The 17,849-nt window shown below is 35.6% G+C and overlaps 1 protein-coding gene and 2 long non-coding RNA genes across 4 annotated transcripts; all 3 read left to right on the top strand.

The window, feature by feature from the left end:
* The first annotated feature begins 286 nt into the window (after positions 1-286).
* Positions 287-4,714, top strand: LOC109156344 (uncharacterized mitochondrial protein AtMg00810-like). The gene is made up of 5 exons (XM_019304180.1): positions 287-704; positions 812-955; positions 2,490-2,546; positions 3,096-3,148; positions 4,181-4,714. The coding sequence occupies exons 1-5, from the start codon at positions 287-289 to the stop codon at positions 4,712-4,714; spliced, it is 1,206 nt and encodes a 401-aa protein (XP_019159725.1).
* Positions 4,715-7,095: 2,381 nt separating this feature from the next.
* On the top strand, positions 7,096-15,190 carry LOC109156300. Its single transcript, XR_002049991.1, has 3 exons — positions 7,096-7,427; positions 14,548-14,552; positions 15,175-15,190. It is a non-coding gene; the product is annotated as an uncharacterized LOC109156300 (long non-coding RNA).
* On the top strand, positions 11,944-14,383 carry LOC109156298. Of its 2 annotated transcripts, none has more exons than XR_002049989.1 (3): positions 11,944-12,256; positions 13,487-13,592; positions 13,958-14,383. It is a non-coding gene; the product is annotated as an uncharacterized LOC109156298 (long non-coding RNA). The 2 variants fall into 2 exon arrangements; XR_002049990.1 differs by lacking the exon at positions 11,944-12,256 and adding an exon at positions 13,079-13,395.
* Positions 15,191-17,849: the final 2,659 nt, after the last annotated feature.

Here is a 17,849-nt window from a genome sequence, read left to right as displayed (position 1 = left end):
TCTCCTGCTCCGAGTCGTTCGTCACCTCCTGTCCCTACCAACATCCATTCGCACGAGGAACCCTCATCTTCCCAGCCACTCGCAACCTCTGAAGTTTCACAACCGGTGTCCTCCTCTGAACCCCTTCAACCACAAACTGTGTTGCGCTGGTCTACCAGGTCTCGTTGCCCTAACACCTAGGTACTCTGATTACGTTGTCAACCTAACCACAACCCACTCCTTGCCTCCGACTTTAGTCCCCTCTATCATCGCTCAGGCCTTCAAAGATGCTAGGTGGAGGAAAGCCATGGACGAGGAGTTCGAAGCTTTGCACCGCAACAATACGTTGTCTCTAGTCCCGCGTGGCGGTAGGGTTCCAATCGACTGTAAATGGGCTTACCAGGTCAAGCGCAAATCGAATGGTTCAGTTGATCGATACAAGGCACGCCTTGTGGCCAAAGGGTTCTTACAGATAGTTGGCCGAGATTACTTTGAAACATATGGCCCGGTTATGAAACCGGCCACTATCCGGTTGGTCCTAACCATTGCGTTAAGTAACCGCTGGGGTTTGCGCCAGTTGGATATCAATAACGCTTTCCTGCATGGCACGCTGCATGAGGAAGTTTATATGGAGCAGCCGCCCAGATATGTTGATCCACTATACCCTACTCATGTTTGCAGGTTAACTAAAGTTCTGTATGGCCTTAAATATGCCCCAGAGCCTGGTACCAGGAACTCTCACTATTTTTGCTTCGTTGTGGGTTCACTAAGTCCCAAGCGGATGCTTCACTATTCATTTATTCATCTCATGGTGTGATTGTTTATTTCCTAGTCTACGTGGATGATATTTTGTTGACAAGCAATAATGTCACCGGGCTTAATCGTTTTGTGAAGATTCTGTCAGCCCAGTTTGCTCTGAAGGATCTCGGTACACTCCATCATTTCTTGGGTGTCAAGGTCATCTCTACTGTTGATGGTGTGTGTAACACCCCGTGTTATGGCCTTCAAACCCAGATTAATTATTAAATTAATCCCGTTAACAATAGTTAGAAAGGATTTAATTTGGTTAGGATTCCCTTAATTAATTAATGTGGTCCACAATGGATCGCGGACCCTTGCCTAACTAGAGCCTTAAGCCAGTTGGGAATAAAGAAAGTGGGCCTTACCATTCATATTTCAGATAGGATTTCCAAAATATATAAATAGGGGATTAGAAAGCTTAGAATCTCTTTCCCCTCTCTTAACCCTAATACACGAAATCCCCCAAAGAAACCTAGCAAAAGGAATTTCCCACCACCAAGCCTAGGAAGATCAATCGGAGGGAAATCTTGGGAAAGAACCTTAATAGCCAAGGGAGGATTAATTAAGGCTAAGAGGTAACCCATGTCTTACAAAACCTATTTTCCTTGTTATTGTCTATTGATTGACTCCGTTGAACAATTGAATGTATGATTTTGTATTTGTGCCTTGTTAGAGCTTGTCTTTAGGAATTTGTGATATGGATTATTGTTATTCTTGATATTCTTTGTGGCCCTGTGTGGTTTTGGTATGTTCTTGTATTTAATTGTGTTTAGAGCTTGTCCCTAGGATTTATTCGGTGAATCTTGTTATTGGATACGTTCTTGGCATTCTTGGGTGGGTTTATGCATGCTCGGGTGTTATTCTAGGTTTAGGGTTTGTCGTTAAAGCTTGGTATGATCGAGTTCTTGAGGTTCTTGATGATCTTGAACCGTTGTGTATTTATTCTTGATTCTTGGCATGAGTAACGCTTGTATTTAGGATTTAATTGTGTTGGTTTCTTGGCATAATTCTTGGTGTTCAAGTCCCTATTGTTGTCGTTATGTGTTGAGATGTATTTGTATTGGTTTTGGGTGTAATTGAAGGAATTCCTGGGTTTGGAAGTGCCAAGTTAACATCGTACCAGCGGGGGGTCGGTGGGGGGACGAATCCCCACCTGACCACCCGCCAGTACCCATCCCCCGTACTAGCGGGTGGACGACCACTCGCCATGTACTCGCTGGTACAAGACCGCCCACCGACGGGTGGACGGCGGGTGGTTGGCCACCCACCGTACCACCCGCTGATACGGGCGGGGTATTGTGTTGTTTTACCCCGTTCGTTGTTTTCCCGTGCCCCGTTGTGCCCCGTTTGGTGTTTATGAGTCTCGTGTGATGTTTCGGTTACCGTTTTAGGAATTGTGTGTAGTGGTTATTGTTGTTGTTGAGCTTTAATTATTGTCGTTGTTAAGAATTGACTACTTTTATTGATTGAGTGTTAATGGTTGCTGTTATCATTGAGCATTGGTTGTTGTGATTGATCTGTCTATGATGAGAAAAGAGATGTGATTGGTGGAAAAGATTTGTTGGCGGTTAGCACAACGAGTGCTCTGTCATTGTGCTATAGGCACATACCACCCTTGATTAGTTTGCTAAAGGCATAGATCAAGTTATTAGCGCTGCGGTGCCATGTCATTGTGTTATAGGCATGACCCCTTGATTATTGTGCTATAGGCACAGATCATGTGTTAATGGTACTGCAGTGCTATCAGATCGACGGCTCTGTTGGCGGTATGCCGGTGGGGACCATGCGTGCTCCGGAGGGATAAGGGAGGCGATATAAGGGTGACCTGGAGGTACAGGTTGGAACTGATATAAGGATGGAGAGGAGTAAAGGTTTGAACTTGGTATAAGGTTGGAACATGGACATGTGTGTTGTTAGTGCGTGCTATTGTTGTTAAGCCTTATTGGGCTTGTTTGTTGCTGAGCCTTGTTACTGTCTTATCTTGTGGTTTTAGGTTGCATGCTAGTATCCATATTGAAAATGTGCTGTGAATCTTGAATTCAATTACACCTTTAATGTTCTACATGTTTTTAGAAGAGATATTGCATTATCAGTTAATTAGGTTATTTAATGAACATAAATAACAAAATATAAAAGCATAAAAATAAAACAAGTACTCAGAGATTGATCACGCAGTTTGGAGCGCTTCTCCTACGTCTACGGGGCAACTCACATCTGCCCAATCCACTATAGATGTTCACCAAGGAGTATTACAAGAGGTAAGTACAAATGACCTTCAGCTTTTACCACTACAACCCTTCCTAACACCTATTCAGGACTGAACCGTGCATGTCATAGCAATCTTCAAGCGAAGCTTCAGCTGTACCAGGTACTGTCTGTGCAGACCAGAATTGAACTACAATAATAATAATATAATTTAGCTGATTAATTTAAATAGCACTTGTGTAGATTTCACTCAATATAGCAGTTCACAAAAATGACAACTTTCCTCTTTGGAGAGGCTTCCTTTTATAGCTGTTTTAACCCATCACCTTGATCCTTAATATTAGCATCCCTTTCATTTCGATACACCACAACCATACACATTTGATTTGAAGTAGCCATCCACTCACTTGAGAATTACCAAAGCCACTCAAAAATAATAAACTCCTTAATTATAGCTTTGATTCCATAAACCCATTGAGTGCCATAATAAATCATATAATCATGCATTTTGCTCCAGGAGCTGCTCACTTGAAATATATCATGACCATAATAATTAATTCCATGTTAAATAATAATAGCTCAATATTTCAAACCTGTGGAGCAGCATAAATATGAGATGGTCCAAGCGTATAACATAAAGTATTTCACATTAAATAATGCTAACCCTTTAATAATTAAATTAGCCAAATTATATCAAGGATTTTTTACGTGTATCATTTGTACACTTACACATATGTTGTTTTATGGTGTTCAGTCTGTTGTCGTGTCTCGAGTATTGATCTTGGTTTAAAGCTAGCGTTGCTTAGGATTATATATGTATTCCAGTATCAAAATGATTTTCTTTTATCTACCTATATTGTACTCAACGCGTGGGAGTGGGTTACTCAGCATTATTCGCTGACGGTTGTTACACCATATGTTTTTCAGGTGCAGATCAGTAGCTTCGGAGTGCGCTAGATGGACACGAGGAACTAGATTAGATAGTCGTAGTCTTGGTAGATGGTTTGCGTGCCTTGATTTGTATTTTGATATGTAACTTGGATTATGTGCTGTTTAGTTAGTTAGCCTGTGCATCTAAGTTCTCAAGCTTAGATGTAGCATAGCACCCCGACTTTTATTGTGTAGTCGCTGCTCTGTTTGGGATATTAATGTTAGATTGCCTTTATTTCATAAGTTTAAAAGTTTTAAAAATTAGGGGTGTTACAATGTGTTCCTGTCACAAAGCCAGTATATCACTGATATACTAACACAGTTCAAAACGGATGGTGCAAAGGATGTTTCAACACCACTGGCTGTTTTAGAAAAATTAGTGCCACTACAGTCTCCTGACTCTGCCGTGGATGCTACGCAGTTTCGTCGCTTGGTAGGTCTTATGCAGTACTTTGTAATCACCGGGCCAGATGTGGCGTTTGTGGTCAATCGTCTCTCTCAATTTATGCATGCGCCTTCGGAGCTACACTGGCAAGCTGCTAAAAGACTACTTCGTTATCTCAAAGGGACTATTTGTCACGGCCTGTTCCTTCGCGCTGGTCAACCTTTGTTGCTGCGTGTATATACCGACTCCAATTGGGGCGGATGCGACACTGTTGGACGCTCGACTACGACGTACTTGGTGTATCTAGGCGACAACCTTATTTCCTGGAAGTCCTCACGGCAGAATTCGGTTTCTCGTTCATCAATAGAAGCTGAGTATCAGGCCATAGCTAATGCAGCAGCGGAGGTCCTCTAGATTAAGAATCTGCTATAGGAGCTCAAGTTGAGACTAGTACAACCTCGGGTTCTACTTTGTAATAACCTCAACACCACATGCGTTTGTAAAAATCTAGTGTTTCACTCACATATGAAACAGTTGGCTTTGGACTACTTCTTTGTGCGCGATTTGGTTACTAGTGGTGTGCTAGTTGTTCAACATATTCCGTCCTCCGCTCAGCTAGCCGATCTTCTCACCAAGCAGCTTAGACGTTACCTATCCCTTCGTTTTCGGTCCAAGATTGGAGTCTCCGACGGATCCTTAATCTTGCGGGGCGTGTTAAGGATATATGTGGTTGACATATTTCATCTCTGTATCTGTTCTAATTATGCTCCTTTAGAATAGCTATGTTAGACTAATTGTTGTAACTCCATTCAACTTACCCTCATTTGTGTACTATTTATCGTTAGCTGTTTTACTTCAATAAATACTGAGTTCATTCCCTCACACGTAGTACGTGGTCGACAACAAATTGATCGAGAAGATATTGGTAAGTACCGAATGTAACGAAATAATCTTATGAACAGATTATTTCTGGAAAAAAAAAAAATACAAGCACAAGCAACAAAAGGTTAAGGGTTTAGTATGAGTCGAGAGAAACACTTTTCCCTTAAAACCTTATTTGCTAACTCCCAAAGATGCTAGGAACGTTCTAGCTTAGGTTTTTCAGGATAAAACGTACTACGACTCAATGTTTGAACACTCAAACAAGTGAGCCCAACGAACTAGAACACATACAAATTTGAGGAGGAAGATGAACAGAGTTTTGAGAGAGAAAGTAGGGATTTTTCTCCAGTGTTTTAAAATCACCTGCTCAAACAAGGCTTATATAGGAGAAGGGAGGATAAATAGCATTTATCATGACACTAAAGAGGATAATAAAAGCAGTATGTGTAACATTCATAACAAACAACCATTACTCTCGAAATTAATTCTAAAATTTAAAAATTAGAATTAATTCCGTAACATCAGAATTCATATATAGAATGGTACTCCGAAAAGTGGTTCAAATGGTTCAAAACGTGAGTAGCTCAAACTCAACAACCATTACTCTACAAATTAATTCTAAAATTTAAAAATTGAAATTAATTATGTAACATCATAATTAATACCCAGAACAGTTCTCTGAAAAGTACAGTGGTTCGAATGGTTTAGGGGGTTAAGGAGCATCACAAGTTTTCTTTTGGCTAATGTCATTAGTGTCATTATGCCTATGTATAATTTATACTTTGCCGGCTAGACCCAACCCAAATTACATGTAGGATTCTCTAATAGAACTCTATATACATATTACATAAGACATGTACCTGTCAGCCTCAACTGCACAGCATGCTAGCACCACTAACTCGACTTTCAATTAGACGAACACATGACCATGCTCTGATACCAATTATCGAATCAAGCGTTTATCACTACGTCAAAAACTATAGTTAATAGTGAATGCGTTACTTTATTTTCTTATACTTGTAAAATAATCAGTGCCACGTTTCAATGACATAATACTAGATTCAGCCTTCCAAGCCTATGTGCCCTACATTATATTTTTTCTTTGTTGAATATGTTATATATTATACTTGAATAAATTGCACTTTTGGTCCTGTGACTATTAGGACGTTGATAATTGGAGTACGTGACTTTCAAAACTCTCAATTTAGTCCTTTAACTATGCAATTGTTAGCAGATTTAGTCCTGCCAGCCAAATGTTGACGAAAAAACGTAAATGCTATTAAATTGTTTATTAATGAGGGTAAAACAGTCATTTTAGACACTTCTCCTACCTTCTCCTCCTCACTTCTTCTTTCTTCTTGCTGCAATTCTTCTTCCTTTGCAATGCTGCCACCTCCAAGTAACCCAGGCCAGGAGCTTTCTTTTGACAATCATCCCATAAATTGTCTAATTCTTCCTCCTTTATCTTATCTTTCCTCTGAGTATCATCCCATAAATCATGATTGTTACTTGTTCCCATAGAACTTCCCCTCACCTCAGAAATTTGGTGTTATATAAACTATAAAGGATGACAAGAACAAGATGTAACTAAAAAACCTCAGAGCCAAGATGAAAGTATCTTCCCTTTCTCCACGACCTGCTTCGATTTCTGGACCTGTTCGGGATCAGGACTGACTAAATCAAATCGAATTATCTATGCCGGCGACACTTGTGTTCGCCGTAATTCAATAATGGAGAAGCAAAGTCCAAAGTGAAAGCTTCGAATTTCAATTTGTTTGTGTTCGCCGTAATTCAATAACAGAGAAGCAAAGCCCAAAGTGAAAGCTTCAAATTTCAATTTGTTTGTGTTCGCCGTAATTCAATAACGGAGAAGCAAAGCCCAAAGTGAAAGCTTCGAATTTCAATTTGTTTTCGGGTCCATTGTGAACTGTGGTTGTGAATCAGTTTTTCTAGTGTGGCAGACTAAACTTGGAATTTAAATTGGTTGTATAAAGTCTGCTGAGCTGAAGAATTCAGGCTGAAATTCTATTTTTTTTTGTTCATTACTTTTCATTGGATTCTTTTTATTAACTTGCCTTTCTCATATATTTTTTTTGTGTTATGTGTGTTTTTGCATAGCAGAGATTGAAGACGACAGCGTAAGGCAGTCTGTATTTTGCTTTCACTAAAATCATGGGTGTAGATGTGGAATCTAAGTTGGCTCATGTATCGGTTGAAACTGGAAGTGAGAAAGCTCCTGGCCTGGGTTACTTGGAGGTGGCGGCATTGCAAAGGAAGAAGAATTGCAGCAAGAAGAAAGAAGAAGCGAGGAGGAGAAGGAAGGAGAAGTGTCTAAAATGACTGTTTTACCCTCATTAATAAACAATTTAATAGCATTTACATTTTCCCGGCAACATTTGGCCGGCGATTTGGCCGGCAGGACTAAATCTGCTAACAATTGCATAGTTAAAGGACTAAATTGAGAGTTTTGAAAGTCACGTACTCAAATTATCAACACCCTAATAATCACATGACCAAAAGTGCAATTTATTCTATTATATTTTGACAAAAGTTTTAATAAATATTATGCTTTTATTTCATATTTTCACTTATATAAGAAAGGTGTCCAAAATAAATTATTAGACAGCATGACCCTACCCTATTTGTCAAAATCGGTCGTACGGATATTATGCAACCCAATAAAATAATGAGTGTACAAGTACGTAGCTAGAGTGGTAATAAAATAAGAGTCAGACTCTGAGGTACGGATCAGATTTTATACATGTTTTTTGTTAAATTGATTTTATACATTGTTATAATAATAATATTATTATAATTATTAAACCAAGCGAGTAATTAGTAATTAGTTAATTTGTTAGAAATAATGAAAGTAATGGATGTGGGTCATGCATTGTATGTGAAGAGTGGCCTAGATTATAGCAGTAGTACATGAAACATTAACTTCCTAATTATTAGCTTTTCTTTAGTATAAATATGTGCTTTTATTCATTTGTTAATCATCCCAGCAATAAACATTATCTGTTTATTCCTCTCTCTCTTCTCAAATATATATTATATATATATTATAGATATATTATATTATATTTAATATATATTATATTAAATATATTATATTTAAATATCAAATGTTAGATATATTATATTTAATATATATTATATTAAACTAGTTTTTTTTACGTGCATTGCGCGATTGGGATGATGCCCAATGTTTTTTTTTTTTTTAAATTTTTAAATAAGTACTTTAAAGTATATCAGGACAAGATTATATTGAAATTGTTCATGCATAGATAATTGAATGTTAAATTTGCGTATTTAAATAGGTAATTTTAAGTGTACAAATGCAAGATAATATAGTCAATATTGATTATAATTGTCAATAAAATAATTGTATAGGTATGGTTGAAACCAAATACGGGACATAAGGGATTGCAAATAAAATTAAGGCATAAAATATATACTAATATTGAAGAGCTAACCGCTGATTGCCAAACAAGGACATTGTGAGATAGTTTCTCACTTCAATTTATTGTGTGATTTGAATACTCTTTTTGTAAATAAATCCCTCAAGTAGTTAATATGATTGGCTTAATTATATTTTTTATTTTTAATTTTTTTTAAAAAATATTATTATTATTATTATTATTATTATTATTATTATTATTATTATTATTATTATTATTATTATTATTATTATTATTATTATTATTATTATTATTATTATTATTATTATTATTATTATTAAATATATGTATACCCTTAGGCATTTTACATGTTAATCTAAACAACTAATTTTTTCAAATATCTTTTTACCAACCGTTGATATAATTCGCTTGTCAAATCCGCTAACTGCCGATTGTCAAACAAGGATATTGCGAGATAGTTCTCACTTCAATTTGTTGTGTGATTTGAATACTCTCTTTGTCAACAAATCCTTCAAGTAGTTGATATGACTTACTTTATTAATTATATTTTTTTAAAAAAATTTCATGATATTAATAAAATACTTGGTAATTAAAAAAATAATGCACAAAAAAGATAATAGACAATGTAGTGAATATAATCAATTGATGAATTTGAATGTAAAGAATTTTTACATTGGAGAAAAATAAAGAGAATATAACTAATAAAATTATTTCTCTTAATTAATTTATTGATAATGAATAATTTTTTTTAATAAAGACATTGTAGTGAATATAATCAATTGATGAATTTGAATGTAAAGAATTTTTATATTGGAGAAAAATAAAGATAATATAACTAATGAAATTATTTCTCTTATTTAATTTATTGATAATGAATAATTTTTTTTTAATAAAGACATTGTAGACACATAATTCTAAATTAAAGAAATGCATATGTATTATTTTTTGTTGTAGCTACTAAATTATTGTTTTAATTTAATAAGAGGAAAATAGAGTATTAATTATGCCAACTTTGATTGGGATGAGGTTCGAACCTAAGACCTTTCTTATTGAAATCAATGAGTAAGTTAACGGTGAACTAACAGAAATTAACGGAAAAGATAATATTTAACGGAAAAGTTAACGAATAATCATATTCATTAAGGATAAATTAGTAAATCTTAAGGAAAAATTAAAATTTGGTCAATCTAAGCCATTGATTTAATTAAAAATTTGACCCGCCATTTGTTCTACCCATTATAGGCCTAACTCTCTTGGGCTCTTATTAGTATAAATAAATAAATATATTATATTTAATATATCTAACCTACATGTTAATTGCAACACTTCAACCACTCGTTCTAGAGAAGAAATATCCCTCCACACGACAAAAAGAAAAAAGAAAAAAAAAACAAAAAACAAAAAAAAAAAAAAACAAAAAACAAAAAACAAAAAACAAAAAGAAAAAAGAAACAAAACAAAGCAACAACAACCATTTCGCCAAGAAGGAACATGCGTGTGTAAAATTTTGCACGAGTGGTCGTTATCATATCATTGTTTGGTAATGGATTAATTGTTTCTGAAATATGAGGCAGTGGTTTGTTTCTTAGGATTCGTTGCATCTACCCCTATAACTATAATTCTAGAATGTTAGGTTAAAGGATTAATTCAAGTTTGAAAAATCTTCTAAAAAAAATTAATGAGTGTACGTAGCTAGAGTGGTAATAAAATAATTTTTTAATAATTCATAGTTGATAATCGAGCTGCTAATGTAATTGTATTGTTAGATGATCAGCTTTTGTATGTGTGCATCATGTATGATGACGAGGGAAATTGCTAATTGAGATCGATCTTATGGCTTAAATCTCTTTTGTTCATGCGCTCAAATTGAAATTTTAAGTTGAAAATGATGAAAATATCCTTAAAATTTTTAGATTGCGACATGTCTTAAACGGATGGGTGACCGGCGTAATAAATTTTTGCACTAAAACAATAGTCATGGATGACAATTGGTAAGAATTAAACATGTGGACCAAAATTATTATTTTATTAATACTCGTGTGACCAAAATTGATATTTGCTCATTATTATATTCATGTAAATCTTGATCCGAATCAGTATCTAAATTGTTAGGAGTCTAGTAGTTGTGTATGTTAGGTGAAAAAGGACACTTCTTGTGCCCTTAAGAGTTACATGAAAGAAGCCATTCCACCAAAGAACAAACCAACAACGCCTCCGAAAACAAAGATGATCCACATGCAAACATGGGAAAGAAAGGGAAAGGTAAACGCACTTCTTCAAAATCTTAATTGTGTTTGTCATTTGAAAGATGAATTTGATAGTGAGGAAGAAGAGGTTCCACCTCAAGTTTACCTTGGTGAAGAGGCATTGGCCTTAATTCACAAGGGATTCCCTAGGAAGAGGGGAGATCCCGGTGCATTTGTTGTTTCGTGTGCTATTAAAGATTGTGATTTTAATAATGCATTAGCCGACTTTGGAGCCTCTATAAATGTAATGCCATCGCATGTGTTTGAACGGCTAAGATTTCCGTATATTTTTACTACACCACTCATTGTTCTATTAGCCGACGGGACCGTAAGGTACCCAAGAGGGGTAGCGGAGGATGTGCTAGTGAAAATAGGTGAAAACATTGTGCCGGTTGACTTTGTGGTCATTGATGTAGGATAGGATCTTGATGTACCTTTAATTCTTGGTAGAACTTTTTTTGGCTACTTGTCGTGCTCTCATAGACGTGGGCACGGGCAAGTTAACTTTGAGATTGAATGACAAAGAACCTAATGAGATGACAAAGGTGCAAAAAGAGAATGTTTGTGCGGTGAAAAAGAAGGTCAAGGTGAAAGCCAAGATCAAACCATGGTGGGAGATTGAAAAAGTGTCATGGGTACCTAAGTGCCTCAAGACCAATGGCTTTGAAGGATCTTGAAAGAAAAAACACTTCCGTCTAGCAAAAGACGGTAAATGTAGCACTACTTGGGAGGCAACCCAAGCTTTACTTTTGCTTTTGCTTGTTTTGGTCGTTTTGTTTGAATAAAGTTGCATTTGAAGACCGTGTATATTGTTTTTGTCTTTATTTGGTACCATAGAAGCTAACTTTTTAGGGAATCATGGTTGGAAACGGCATGGGAAACCGACCACAGTGGAGAGGAAACGAAGAAAAGAGCACAAAACGGAAGGAGGAGGAGAGAGCACAACCCCCCAAACCTCCCACGCATGTTGGAGTGGCGTGGGAGGAGAACAGAAATTCCAACGCAAAACAGGGCACTCTCCAACATGCGTTGGAGGAAAACAGAAACTCCAACACACTCTCCAACGTGCGTTGGAGCTACGTTGGAGGGAAACATAAACTCCAACGCACTCTCCAACGTGCGTTGGAGCTACGTTGGAGGGAAACATAAACTCCAACGCACTCTCCAACGTGCGTTGGAGCTACGTTGGAGGAGTCCATAAAATCCAACGCACTCTTCCACGTGCGCGAGACGTACAGCAGGGGGAGCTTCGGGAAAACAATCCATTTAAACCCCTATTTCTCCCATTCTTCCCCCACACCACGCAAGGTTTCTTCCCCACGCACAACGTAATCCATTCCCACATTTTCTTCCATTTTTGAAGTTCCAATAATCAATTACTCTTCAAATGTCTCAAGCTCTAAGAGGTGACCATTCTAATCTACTATACTCCATTGTTGAGTGTTCAAGTTTTCTCTCTCTAGAATGGAAAATCCTAGTCTACATTCTTGTGTGTATAATGATGGTTGAAATTGGTAAATATAGACTAGTTGTGTGTAGAAGAACATGAGATTGTAAGAAATTTGTTGATTTGATGCTTTGATTGTTGAAGATGAAGTACATGCATGAACCCTAGCTTGTAATTTGGGGATTTTTGAATGAATTGCATATATTTCTTCTATTTTGTGAAATTGATGATAGACAAAAAGCATGACTGCATGATCTCTAGGATCAATTGTGTATGAAATTGAGTGTATGCCACACTAATCTTTGAATTTGCACACACCCTCTCTTCTTTTTTAAGTTAATTTCTGAATTAGTATTATTATTATCACTACCACAACCAGCACCAACGCCACAACACAACCACAATATCTCTACCACCATGACACCACCACTACCACCACCACAACCATCACCACACCACACCACCACCATCAACACATTATTATTATTAGAACAAATAATATGTTCATTTTTAGGAAAATGAATCAAACAGAAAAAATGCAATTTCTTAACTTTTAGCCAAACAGAAAAAAATAGTTTTCTAACATTCAACCAAACACCAAAAAATTAAATTATTAATCATTTTCCGGAAAACATTTTCCAGGTTTCCTAACGTACCCTAAATGTCTAAATTGATGATATCACCATCACTTTAGCAGTAAACTTGCTGTAATGTCACATATTCTTGGGGGGGGGGGGGGGGGGTGGGGTTGAAAATTTTTATGTTACTTAAAACAATAAATTGGTAGGTCTTGGTTTTAGTTGAGAAAAAGTGGAGCAATGCTTCTTTTCTACCATTTCTTTAACTTGCTGACGTTTTCTGGCAGTGAAGCAAATGTTTTCTACTTGAGGTGCTACCATGTTGTTTTTATTTTGGTAGCTTGTGTACCCTTCAATATCTTGATATCAAGTTTCCATTTAGAAATGTGAACAATACTTTTCGCTTTAGTCTTTCCTGCAGTTAATTGGATGGGGGAGGTGTATGGATCAACTAGGTTATCATAATGATGCTTACTAGTAAGGCTAACAGCCTGAGAAGAAATTATTTTAATGCCAAAAAGTAATTACATAATGCTATTTAAAAAGAAAAAGAAAAGGTGTTAGTCCGATAAAGTTTCATACTTGTTGATCTGAAACCTTGGTGTTTCTAGCTGTTAGGATCTTGCGCTTTGCTGTTTGTGACCCTGATTGGTCTGACAAACAAGAAGCAATTCAATCACTAGACTTCAGATATAAGGACATATGGAGAACTGTTGGGTGAGTTACTTTTAAATGCTTTACAAAATATTTTATTGTTGGGTGAGTTTATTTTCCTTTTTTCTTAATATTTATCTTTTAAAAGTTCTAGCATTTTCTTAATTTAACAGGCAGTGCTCCAAAACAACTGATATCAGCATGAAAATGCTACTTTTTTTTTTTTTTTTTTTTTTTTTTTTTTTTGTCTTTATCCTTTCGGTGAATCATATCTTTTTTGAACTTAACCACTATGCATCTAGCTTTACTTAAGTGTTTGTCAATCAACATGTTCTGCTTCGACCGTCTTTATCATTTTATAGCATATTGCTTTTCTTTCACTATATAGAACTTGTATGAACAATGGAAGTATCTCTGTTTATTTACAGGGTAGAGAACGTGGGGAGTGAAGTATTTTTGGGGCAGGAAAGGTTTTCTCCTTCAAGCACTTCTCTTCCCATGTAAGTAAAAGGCCAATTACCTAGTTTGTGTACCTCTCTTTGTCATGCTTACAAGGGAAAAGTATATCTGCTTGGTGATTTGATGTTATAGTTGTTAAGGGTGATTATTGGTCACTGGTAATATGCAACATACCAGAAGACTGAGAATTTGTGAGTTTGGTGTATTTCTTAGGGCCAACAAGCAAACAGTCATGATGCTTTCTTGTAGCTCTTGGCCAAGTTATTTTAAACAATTGTTGGGTGTTTTTGAATGGATGTAGTTGAAAAACAGTGTCTTTCAAATTACAAGTTCAAATGCCTAATAAGAGAAACATGGTGGTTGAAAGAGTTGTCCTGAACTCTGGGAATTGCAAATCCTTATTGCCTTCATTTACTCTGAACTCTAATAATCACTAGAACCCATTCTATCTGCTCCTCCTGTCCTCCAATGTTCTTGAAATCAAGCAATTCAATGTTCTCTACGTTGTTTTATCATTCGTTATATACTTATAGCACTTTTTCACCCTGAATTATTCAAGTGGTTGTTTTTCCTCTTGAAATGTTAAATGAACATATTTACAATTAAAATAAATATTTCATTTATTTTTCTTCTCCAACAAATTATTACCACAATTTGGTTCAAACTAAATAGACACTATAGCAATCAAATTGAAAAATTCTAATTACAATTAAAATCTAAATCTGATATTTAGAGTTTATTAAAATCGCGAATTGGGACGGCTGGTTCATGTTGCGAACTGAAAAAATAAAATACATTTATTGTTGAATTTATACTATTTGAAAATAAAAAATAAAATTTTAAAATAAATACGGTTCAAAATTGCGAATTGGATTGGGGTCCGGTTCAATTCGAATCGAATCGTGGTCATTCTTACGTATACGCAATAATTTGTTGGAGAAGAAAAATAATAAAATATTTATTTTAAGGGTGTAAATGTCAATTTAATATATCAGTGGCGGAAAACTGCCACTTTTAAAATAATTGAGGGGCTAATGTGGTTACATGAATAATTCAAGAAAAATAGTGTTATAAGTATATAACTCGGGGAAAAATGATATTTTTCTTTAAAAAAAAATAAGGAGCACATTAAGGGGGTGTTTGGTTGGATGGAAAATATTTTCCATGGAAAATGTTTTCTTCAAAGTGAAGGAAAATGTTGGTTTATGTTGTTTGGTTGGATGGAAAACATTTTCCATTGGAAAATGGATTCCTCAAAGTGGAGGAAAATGAATTCTTTGCAAAGGGGTGGGATTTTGTTTTCCACAAGGATTGGGAAGAAAAATAACATGAGTGGACCATTTTACCCTTATGGAAATTTCTTAATTACATAGACACCTATTTATTCATTCATTTTTTTAAGGGCATATTGGTCTTTATATTCATTATTCCTTATCTTTCTAAATCCAACCAAACAATGGAATCCATATTCCCAGTAATTTCATTTCCACCAACCAAACAATTGAATTCATTTTCCTGGAATTCATTTTCCATGGAATTTCAATTCCATTTCCCTTCAAATATTTTTCAGCGAACCAAACGAGCCGTAAAAGTTATTAATTTTGAGATGACTTGTCATTTATTACGCAAATCTAAAGACTTCACGCGACATTATACGGATGCATCGCAACTGCCCCTTTGCCTTCTTGCCCCGTGAATATTTAGCACCGTTTGACCATTAAGCATACATTCAAAAATAATTTTTTTTTATGTATTATTAATCCAATCAAGTTAGATAGATTATTATTTTTTTTTTTTGGTGAAAAGTTAGTGAGATTATTAATTTGGTATTTGATACTCACAAGATTACATGTTTTACTTTCAACAAAAGCGGTCTACTAACCCACTTGATTTGAGCTGGACAACTATGGATAATCTTAAATTGGTTTGCCAGCTAAAGTCACAATGTAGTAATTGTGGGTTTCCTCCAAAAGAAAAAAATCAAAATTAATATATCGTATCATTAATAATTGAATACTTCATTATCATTTATATATCATTATTAATATGATGTTGTGGGTAGCGTACCATATTCTTTAAATCAGTTATTGGAATTAGTATACTTCTTTTTTTTTTTTTCTTAGAAAAATGGTGAAAGCAAATTAACGATTATATTATAGTACCCAATGATTGAAATAAAATGGTGAAAGCGAAGGGTGGAACATAATTTTAGTATATGAAAGTTATGAATTTGGTTCTTACCAACACTCTCAAATAATGACTGCGAGTTTTCTTTATCGCAAAAAAAAAAAAATAATAATAATAATAATATTTCACAAACTTTTTTCATTTGTAAATAAATTCAAATTAAATTATATGCTACTCGCATTTAAAAGTTGCACTTCAGATGAGCGAATTATTCAGTGGACTCGGGTCCAATTATTCACAATTTACCTTTTAAATATTCTCAATTTGTATCCTACGAATACACAATGTTAACATATATAATATATTCACAAATATCATTCTACAATTGTTATGTGTTTTGAATCAGAAACACAATTTATATTCTAGAAGTTCACAATTCTAATACTAAAAATACATAATTTAGGACCAGGGTCCACGACCTTCGAGAACAAATATCTGACGGGGAAGAAAAAAGGGGGAAAAAGTGAAGTTTAAGCGCATATGGCATGGAAAGGAAATCTTATTTCGGTAAGACGTGATCTGGATTGTAGTTCAGATTCAAGTTGGTTTAGTGAGGGCGACCGTGAAAGTAACCGAATGGCTAAGTCTTTTAGTTGTCCGAGATTAGAATATCAAAGGAGGACGTTGCAGATGCCCGGGGCGGACATGACTTCTAAGGCTAGAAGACCACTGGAAGACACCCAGGACTATAGCATGTCGTGAAAGAAGCACATTGGGCTGGCGTGCTTCGACTGTGTCTCCGGGGCACAGTTGAATGTCAATATCATGAACGCGAAGTGCAGGATACCAGGCCAATAAACCCGGGCAATCACTCCCGGTCCACCTTGCAAGGTAGACTCTGGTTCATGGTATAACAACCGCTTCGAATGAGAGTTGGCTTTAAAACACCAATTAGCAAAACACATAAGATTGTGTTAGACCATCTCAAGTAAAGCGGTTCTCAAATATGTAATATTTTTTTAGTAAAAATATAATACTTTTCTGAGTTAAAAAAAAATATTAAAGTTTCACATATATTTTTCAAAATTAAGTAATACGTATTTATTTATTAAAAAATATTATATTTTTATTAAAATGTATTATTTATTACGGTTAGGTTTTTTTAATTTCAATTTGTTCGATTTTAAAAAATTGAAACCATTAGGTTTAACATTTTAGTTCGGTGCGATTTAAGAACCTCAACATTTTCTAGTGTTCTAGAGCAAATAATTAATCAATTAATTATTTTTACTAATAATTTAGGATTTAAAATTCATTCTGCATCCATTGAGTTCAATCAAGCTCATTTAAGGAGATTATAACCTTTTTTTTTTCATACCGTCGTCGTCCCAACGAGCTTAGTCACCGACCTCTCAATTGCCCGGGCCGCGACTAAAAGGGGAAAGGAGCCGACCATGGATTTAGGCGAAGAAGCTCGGCATAAGCGGTCAAAAGGTGCAAACTCCCCCAACCACATGCAGATAATCGACACCCTACTCTCCGGGGGTGACGAGTCTGCCACCCTTTTAGACACGATCAGCGCGGTTCCGCTCGCCTCAGAGAGCACATCCGACTGGACCACTAATCGGGTCAGGTTAACGAGGTGATCGAGACTTAATTTAGGTATAATTATCCTGACCCCACTATTTTCTGCGATTCTTTTTTCATGATTTGACTCGAGTATGTTTTTGTAGA

Source organism: Ipomoea nil, unplaced genomic scaffold, assembly GCF_001879475.1.
Source record: "Ipomoea nil cultivar Tokyo-kokei standard unplaced genomic scaffold, Asagao_1.1 scaffold2705, whole genome shotgun sequence".
In the NCBI taxonomy this organism is placed as follows: domain Eukaryota; kingdom Viridiplantae; phylum Streptophyta; class Magnoliopsida; order Solanales; family Convolvulaceae; genus Ipomoea; species Ipomoea nil.
Note: the sequence above shows the minus strand (reverse complement) of the source record. Positions and strands in the feature narration are given on the sequence as shown.

Excerpts from the sequence above, each read along its gene's own strand:
- LOC109156344 (XM_019304180.1), top strand. The coding sequence starts at position 287 with ATGGACGAGGAGTTCGAAGCTTTGCACCGCAACAATACGTTGTCTCTA. Across the intron at positions 705-811 it reads TAAATATGCCCCAGAGCCTG|TCTACGTGGATGATATTTTG; the intron begins GTACCAGGAACT and ends TTTATTTCCTAG. Across the intron at positions 3,149-4,180 it reads CGAAGCTTCAGCTGTACCAG|GGGTGTTACAATGTGTTCCT; the intron begins GTACTGTCTGTG and ends TTTAAAAATTAG.